At 35.9% G+C, this 9,538-nt stretch overlaps 1 protein-coding gene across 1 annotated transcript in view; it reads right to left on the bottom strand.

Annotated features, from left to right (window-relative positions):
* Positions 1–7,907: 7,907 nt before the first annotated feature.
* Positions 7,908–9,538, bottom strand: part of SCAF8 (SR-related CTD-associated factor 8) — a gene marked incomplete at its 5' end in the record, with an annotated part of 5,649 nt that continues 4,018 nt past the window's right edge. Inside the window, one exon of the mRNA XM_009082070.1 lies at positions 7,908–9,538. Within this exon, the coding sequence (XP_009080318.1) occupies positions 8,589–9,538 (950 nt within the window).

The following is a 9,538-nucleotide window of genomic DNA, read 5'->3' as shown; positions in this document are numbered from 1 at the left end:
CTACAGCATACAAGTGTTGCATAGGACAGCTCCTGAGGCTGCCCTAGTTTGTGCATAACTTTTCAAGTTGCATATTAGAGACAGAGTAAACTGCTAGGTGGTGTGAAAAATGCCATTTTACATATATTCTTGAACATGCTGGAACCAGACTATCATGACAAATATATGTAATTTTGGATAAAAATTTTATTTTTTTTTACATGTCATCCATTATTTCTATTCTGGTTAATACAGAAATGTAAGAACTTTTCGTTGGAAAAGGAAATTTATTAAGGAGAGTTAGGCAGCACATTCTAAAATGAAATAAGAAAACTTTATTAACCTAGGGCATTCATTTTCCTTTAAATCCATTGAAGAAAAAAATGCTATTTAAATAAAACACAACCTTAACAAAAAAAAAGCAGTATGCAGATGAAGAAAAGAAAGCTAGAGAACATCATGGATTCTAAACAAAGATTCTAAACAGTGACCATGTATTACAGGGCTGCTCTACATGCCGCAGTGAAAAGATCCACTTAGAAGTACAATCATTTTGGGAGAGCCAGAAGATAAGACCAATGCATTTAACTAGCTTCAATTTGCTTGATTTCTTTCACTCTATAAATTTCCTAGCACAGGATTAGACAAGTATAATGCTTGCAATTTTTTTCAGACATTTTGTACAATTCATTTCACTGTACTTCTAGAATCCCAGAACAATCTTTATTAGGGCTGCCTGTTCAAAAACACTTATACAGGGGAAAAGAATTTGAAAGGGAAAAAAAATTAGCCCCCAGAAGGCATTGGACAGTAGAAAAGTCAAGGAAACTAGAATCAGATAATCTTCTACCATCTGTTCTTCTAAAGGCTGCTGAGGAAGAAACTGAGACATCAAAGACAGAGAGTTTGAAACCTGGATCTAATGAAGCTAACAGCCACATCCCACTGGTAAACAAGTGAGGCTGTGTATCATGTACTGGTTTAGACTGAATCAGCATTATTTTAAAGTCTCTAGCAATAACATGAAAGGTAATGCAATAACTTTTTTCAAGAAAACTGTATTTTCTACAGACAGCAGAAAGCAAGTGATACTGCATTTTTCAAACTGGGACACTTAAAGGTAATCAGTTATTATCTCTGCACTAAATAGATTTTCCTCAACAGTGATGGTTCAGATTGGTGGTTCACACAATTTGGTAATCTCTTTTAATCTCTGTGATGGTTTTGTCCCAAACAACATCACTCCCAGCTTCTCACTAGCTGTGTCTGTAATTACAGTGATGCAATACATATAATGTATTACTTATTAGACAAAATATATATGCATTAATGAGAACATCCCCTAATCAGTGTTCAGAGTGGAACCCTGAACAAGGACAGTATTTGGACTGGGATATAACACAAACAAGGAACATCAAAATCTTGGGTTTTACACCAACACTTCAGTTTAGCACATTCCTTGCAAAATTCCTTGCTTTTACCTGGGTTCTGTAGTATCTACTACTTAAAGATACCCAAATAGGGATATTAACATCTATATCAAGTTTTCTCTCCAAGAACCTTGCAACCTTACAAATACTTCCACCTTCCTGAGTTTTGTAGGTTTTCTCATTGGTTTGGGGTGTGTGTGTGTGTGTTAATTTTTAATGAAGGTATGAGCAACATTAAAAAATGCCCAGGAGTACTTCAAATCATTGGATGCTCACTTGTTAATTAGTGAATATTTAATCAAAACACATTTTTTATTGAATCTGAAAAAAAGAACGCTTTATTCATGCTCTCTAACTGTATGTTTTTCTGATTTCAAATTAGGCTAACAAGCTATTGACTCTGAAAAAACCATTACAGATCCACTGATTTCCATATAGACTGAATCTGTACAGTAATTTTGGTGTCTGCTAGAATATGCTATTTCATGCTACCTTTCTGTTTTCCACAGTGGTTCTGATCATGCAATGAGGGTTGCAGGTGTAAAGCATGTATGAAGTCTACCCACAGAAACTGCAGGCAGTGTGCACACAAAACTTAAAGATTACATTTCAATATGTTGTATAAATAACATTTACCCTAATCACTTGATGGTTTTACATTCTAATGAAAATAATGGGTGCCTCACTCATTTTATCAATTCCCAGAACTACAGCCCACGAAGTTCATATTTGTAATATGCTGAGGTTTAATCAACATGCAATTTGAGCAGGTGCCATTATTTTGCTTTTAATAAGTAACAAAATTCCAAATCAATCAGCAAGCATTTCCATTTGTTTTCAGTAATTTACTTGTAATCACAGATAGCTTGACCAATAAGGTTCTCAACAGTCAATTACCTATATTGATAGTCATACTGCACAAAAAAACCCATGAGTTTCAACATAAGATGTATGGTTGTCCAAGGCTTAAATACCTCAATTATGCAACTGAATTACATAATTGAAAGGTATTTCTAAGTTACTGTAAGAGGAATTCTGTGATGGAACCACCTGATAGAATAATGTAGTGCAAGCATGTGAAAAAAAGAAGAAAATTTACTGGACAAACTAGTATAACTCTCGGTAAATATTTTTTAAATTGAGTGCCCACTTAGTATTTATGTATTTACAATACTGAAATGCCAAAGATTTTCTTGAAGAAAATCACTGAACCCAAAATTATGTTTCAAATTCTACAGACAAAAGTTTATTGATTTGATCTACATTTTTTAAGTTTGAAACACATGGTCCTTTTCAGAAGGAAAAACTTAAGGCACACTTAAAACTGCATTTCACTGCATTGCTGAATGAGATGTGATTACCTCAGAAACAGCATAAATCCAAAGTAATTATTTCCCTTGATAACTGAAGTGACAATGACAGAGCTTCCTTTGACTTGACAAAGGTGGATGCATTTTTACAAAGGACTTTAAACACTGAGATTATTTCTACTTAATTCCTACTGTTACCAAGAAAAAAAGCTACATTACTTATAATATGATCTCTCCTTTAGTGTGGAAGTGACAATCAGATCCAAAGTCCTTGCTGCTATGGCTTATGTGAATCCTACCAATCTACATCTGAGTTAACAGTTCTATATCCATCTTCACCTAGTAGGGATTCCTTGCACCAGCCTGCATGCAGTTAGAATGCTTCAGCACAATTATAACGCTCAAGTATACAAATTAATATGCTTGTGAAGTTTACCCTAGTTCTAGATACACATCAAGTCAGCTACCTTAAACATTCTCACAATTTTTCTGCATTTCAACAGAAAGCTTGATACATACTAATGCGAACACATATCCATTATGACACAGACATGTACACAGAAAATCATTCAAGAGGAAACTGCAGCATTAAAACATTAAATTGGGGAGGGAAAAAGTGTTCAACTAACCTACTTTGAAGTGAAAACACTCTCTGACCAGATAATTGTTTTTGCAAAGCACGAAACAGTCCCTGTTGGGAGCACTAGTATGATTTAATCTGACACAAAGTTTTAAAATTAGCACTAGTGAGTTAACTTTATAAGAAAAATTACAAAGTACACAGTAAGATTATTAAACCACCATGGACACCACTAAAATCACTTTTACCATGGAAGTGCTGAAATGTGCATTTTAAACTCCTTAAAAGAGAAAATACATTCATCTTCAACTGCACAACCTATCTTAACAACCTCTTGATTTTTGAGAGTGCTCAGTCCGCTAATCCTTTCCCACCTCTAATCTTTGGTAGCAGAGCATCTAAAAGATACTAAGAGTAGGATGAGACTACCATTTTTCATCAAGTTTGTGCAAGATAGAAAGGAATACAAGAATTATGGCAAGTACAATTTTAGAGCTTACCAACTTTAACAAAAACCCTATTAATAGACTTTTGTCACTGATAAGAATCACTTTTCAGATCCTATATGGAAGCTGTTAAAGAAAGATCATTTTTCTTTTTAGCAGCTCTACTTGACTTTTCCTTACTACGAAACATCATGTGCAAACATTAATAAGATTATGTTTATTGTGCACCCAAAGAACTTGTACAGACTAAGTAGAGTGAACAACATCAGTAAGACAACCTTCAAGAAAAAAAACATACTAGGTACAATTGAAAATCTTGCAGTATAATAGTCTCTTTGTCACTGCAAAGCTTTCTGCTGCTGCAAATGAATTACAGTAAAGCAACATGGTGTCATTCTTTTTCAAATAAAGAGCTTCAAATTATAAAATAATATCCTGCCTTTATGCCTTTTAAACCAATCTCTCACCTAGACCAGTAAATGGCTTAACAGTACATGCTTACTTGTGAAAGCTCAATGCTTGAAAGGAAAATGTGACTACTGTAAAATTCGAAAGAATCAGCACTAGATGTCAACAGGAAAAGAAAGATCCTTTGTACCTGAATTAACGATAACAAAAAGGGAAAGATTCTTTAATAACATGAATTACAATATGAAAAAATTGTCCTAGTTACTCTTGATGACTACTGATAACCTGAATAGGTTTTAAAATCATAAATCTGGAGTGTGACTTTTTACAAGGACATGTAGTGATAAGTCAAGAGGCAATGGTTTTAAACTGAAAGAGAGCAGGTTTAGATCAGATATAGACTTTGGTTTAATCTGTCATGCAGTGCAGGTTGCCCAGAGAAGTTGTAGCTGCCCCATCCCTGGAAGTGGCCAAAACCAGGTTGGATGGGGCTTTGAGCAACCTTGGCTAGTGGAAGGTGTCCCTGCCCATGGCAGAGGGTTGGAACTAGATGATCTTTAGGGTCCCTTCCAATCTGATCCATTCTATGATTCTATCTGTTCAGCTCACATTACTGACCGACAAAAAAATCACCCCTATTATGATATTATTTTAAAATGCATTACTGAAAAGACAGAGAATGAAATCTGGGATTCATTTCTATCCGTTTCAAATCAAATTACCCAAAGATTTAAGTTAGGGGAACATGAGTCAAGGAAATGAGTAATTTCAGTGTTGACCAGTATAACATCTCCTTGCACATGTGCAAAACTGCTGGAAGTGTAATTTGAGAGATTTCTGCAATAAATTGGCTTACCTTATGAATACCTTTTACAGACAGTTTATTTGATAATTTTTGAACTATGCTTAAGTAATGCTTGTGCATGCCACACTACAGGCTTGATTACAGTACCCCATCCTGCCTTATTCAGGCTAAGAGTTCCTTAACTTCATAAAGTCATTAAGTCACTGAAATGGCTCGAAGTATGGTATAGTGCTCTACTGAAGCAAAGGAATCGAAGAGAATCTATTCCTTTGCGTCTGTAATAACACAAACCACTACACATAAAAATGAAATGTACCGACATTTCACAGAAAAAAGCTCCAGCAAAGAAATCGTGTCCTTACAGCAAATGAAGGCTAAGTTTCATCTTTATGGATGCAGCATTCTATTCAAATGCAGTACAGTGAAAGATCAGAATCACAGCCTGTTAAAAAAAGTAAATACATGAAACAACTTATTGATGCATAAGGCTTCCAAGTAAATGTGCATGCCTAAATACACTGTGCTGCCTGCAAAGCTACCTGAAGTATTTTCCAATATGTATGTTACTTATATGAATCGTAGATCAGCTCCTCCAGTTGCTAGAATCAAAAACCTTTCATCACTACAGCAAGCTTTAAACAGGCATAAACGAGAACTGCTGCCCAAATGCCTGGCCCTTATGTTCTCTCTGTCCCATTCCCACTCTTGTCTTTGCATCAGCAAAAAATACCAGTCACTCCCATTAACCACATCAAAAACCTGGTCTGGGTCTCAGGACAGTTCCTTCCAGTGCATGTGTTGGCTTACAGTGAAAAAGGGAAGTCTTCACTCCAACTCTTGAGAGATTTAAAACTTCCTACTGGCAAGATAAAGAAACCACACTATAAAGTCCCTTCTGAGTTTCTAAATATGGCTGGATCTGGTAATATTTGTCTGCATGCTACATTAATAAGAAATGTAACAGTTCTAGCTGTAAACATGATGCAACTGAAGACTGTACAACAAACTTCTATTCTACCCAAAAAAATCGCAGTTAGAAGTTGGTGGTGTAACACATATGTACAGTAGCCAATTTATTAATGTTTGGAAGGGATTAACAAAGGTCATAGATTTGATAAATACATTGTTCTATACCACTACCAACCTAAACAAGTGATACCTCTCACCTGGTAATTTAACTAAATCATCATACTATGAACAATTTGGCATAGTGCCAGTCCCAGTTTAGTAGAAGAAAAAGAGATTAACTTTTAAGGAATCATTTAACAAAATGTTTAAAAAGTAAAGCTACTGCCAATATGTGTTTGATTTTGAGTATCTATTTATGTGGCCTATGATTGAAGCCTTTTCAAACTGCATATATGAAAATGAAATCAAATCCCTTAAGGTCATAAAACATCCTTAGAGCTATTTTGTGCTTTGGGACTCTCACACAATCATATCCACCTGACCACTAATGGGTGGTGCAGCAGCATGGGTCAAGTTCTTTGAGCCAGAAACTGCCCTCAGTATAAAGTCCTTTCACCCCAAACATTGCTCGTGAACTCCCAAGACATGTTCTGGTAATAAACATATCAGCAAGGGCTATTACCAAGCAATAGTTATTTAATGCATACCTAATGACTTCTACTTGCACAGTAGATATTAATTCGTTCAAGTCCACTCTGTCAAAGGGCTACCTTCATTAAACTGTCTGCTCACTATCCAGAATAAAAGTCCTGTAACTGAAAAACCGAACCATGACACAGCATGAAAACATACCCCACCTCCCAGAGGAAGAGGACAACACACACGTGTAACTTGCTTCTAGGTTCAAAGGTATGCGTATGCTTTACACTCACATGATGTTTTCATACTTTCATTCCTTTGAGGGAAGCAGAAGGGGAATTAAAACTTGCATGTTCATGCTTTAAAGATCAAAATTCTAATCTGAACTCAAAATGTTTCTTCTTCCAAAGGGACATTCATGTAATAGAATCTACCCCTGAATCTTATTATACAAGAGAAAAACAACTTATAACTGAGTGAAAGGATGCTTTCAGACACATAATTTTGTTGAAAGTTGGTGAAATGCACTTGAGTGGAACAAACTGAAAATCTGACACCTCCCTACCACCAAATCTTTCACCACCAATTGAAAGGATACACAAGCAGCAAAGTAGGTGAAAAAGGAGAGAATAGCACTACTAATTTACCTAAGCAGTCTATTCATCTCATCAATTTAAAAAGACTTCTACTTCAATGTTAATCCATCAAAACACAAAGTCCCCTTATTTCTGTTAAAAACATGTAGGATTTTTAGACCAACAACAGCTTTTTACTTTTCGTGCAACATTTCTGGACTGTGAGTCACTAAAAACAAATAACCACGAAGTACTTGAACACTACCACTATCTATCCAGAATACTAAATATATTACAAAATAAGACAATGCAAATACTTGCTTAAGTTTTGGCTTCATGCTTATCTGCATTTGAAAAAGCTAAAATCCTACTGTATATTCTTACAGTATATCATGTTCCACCTTCTAAAAGCAGTAAGAATATTGTAACAATGAACTTGACAGTACTGCAGTGAAATAAGTTCTGTTATCTTACTACCTAAAGAAGGTGAAAGGCAAATTCTACAACCTAGTTTCATTTCAGTTTTATTGAACTGCCTACAGGATTCTGTGAGTGCGTGCACATACACAGGCACACACAGAAAAAGTGGTATCTACAAACAGTTTACACAGGTATTTACATACATATGTTATTTACATAAACTAATGACTGCATGATTTTTGATGTAAAAACCTTATGCTTCTTGCACATATAACTGTTGCATTGGTTTTACAAAAGTAATATAAACCTTTTGCAACAACTGGCTAAGCACATATCATAGCTGACTACAAGTTTTTAGAGCTTGCAGGTTTTTAAAAAAAATACAATACCTAGAACACTGTTATCAAACAAATATGTTTTATTGGCATCTAAAAACAAAATGCACCCAACATTAAAATGTATTTTTTCATTTTTTTAAACCCACTGCAGTACGAGGAACAAATCACAAACACTTACTTTAGAGAAAACAGAGACTATAGTGTAGATTTTACAAAACCACTTTTAATCTCTGTGTTATGCTCCTTAAATAACATGGGCCATTTCTTTTACTGCCGAATTGTAGGAACATAAAATATCACAGCTTTGTCTATACTTTAAAATTCTGCAGCAGCCTAAAACCACGGACAAGATACACCAGCACCTGTTTTCAAGTATAACAATTTCGATAGCCAACCTAAGGGTAGTATCTAAAAATTTTCGTTTTCTTCCATAGGAAGTCTTTGTTTGACAAGCTGTTAATTTATCTTTGTGAAATTAAAAGCAAGTGGGGGCAAGTTTATGCTTTACCAGAAAAATAAAATAAAAAAAACCAAAACAAAACCAAAAAACGTTTACCTACCATGTTCAAATTAAGAACAGTGTTCTATACAAGTCAGTTGTACAGTTATTTAAGTGAAAGATGAACATGAACATCAGATTAACTTAATTCTGGCAGACAAAAGTGAACTGCTACGGTCCAGTCAGCCATTTATCTATTACAGAGAGATGACAACTTTACAAAAGGTATCTTTTACCTACTGAGTGATGATTATGTCCCCTCAGTTTCTGTGCTTTCTACCACTGGTTCACTCTCTATATCAGCTTCTGTGTCACTCTTCTCTTTGTTTATCTCGACGGAAGATGTCAGTTTTTCATAAAGTTCTGGATCGTCCTGCACCTGTGCAGTTGGTGGCTGACTTTCTGTCTCTGTGTTTTCACCATTTACCTGGGGCATATTATCAGCTTTGCGTTGAGAAGTGGCCCCATCAAAATATTCAAAAACCCGTGGATGTGGAGGAGGGATCCAGTTGTTTGACATTCTGTCTCTTCCAAACCTGTTCCCATTAATTTCTCTGCAAAAATTAAAATCTCTGTCATCCCTATCCCTCTGCCTTTCCCAGGGTCTTCTGCGGTCATCAAAATCTCTGTGAGCATCTTGTTCAAATCCTCTGTTCCAATTGGGACCACTTCTACTATCAAACCTATAGTTTACATGCCGAAACCTCTCTCTGTCTTCATGGAAGCCTTTAGGGCCACCATAAATAGGGAAGGCATGGTGCTCTCTTTCATCGTAATCTCCTCTCTGTCCCCAATGCTTGTCTGAATTGAAACCAAAATGCTCTCTTCGGCCAAGGTTATCTATACCTGGTCTTCCAAAATTTTCTCTCATTTCTACATGTGGTCTTGCAAAGTGTTCTCTTCCATCCACTGGAGGCCTTCCAATACCCTCTCTTGGATCAACTGGCGGTCGCCCAACAGAATCTCTGACATCCACTGGAGATGGTCTGTTAAGATTATCTCGGTTTTCCACTGGAGGAAAGCGATAATCTCTATCTCCCTCCTGCGAAATGTTATCACCTCCAAGTGGTAGTCTTTTCTCTGGATTAGAAATGCTATCGATATTTTGTCTTCCTGGTGTTCCAAAAGGTCTTTCTGTTTGATTAAAAATATCTCCTGGAGGAAAAGGCCCTCGAGGTGGTGGGTGAAGAGATGGATCAA

The sequence above is a fragment of the Acanthisitta chloris genome, unplaced genomic scaffold (genome assembly GCF_000695815.1).
Source record: "Acanthisitta chloris isolate BGI_N310 unplaced genomic scaffold, ASM69581v1 scaffold16669, whole genome shotgun sequence".
Taxonomy (NCBI): Eukaryota; Metazoa; Chordata; class Aves; order Passeriformes; family Acanthisittidae; genus Acanthisitta; species Acanthisitta chloris.
The sequence above is the reverse complement of the archived record's forward strand: the minus strand, read 5'-3'. Positions and strand labels throughout refer to the sequence as shown.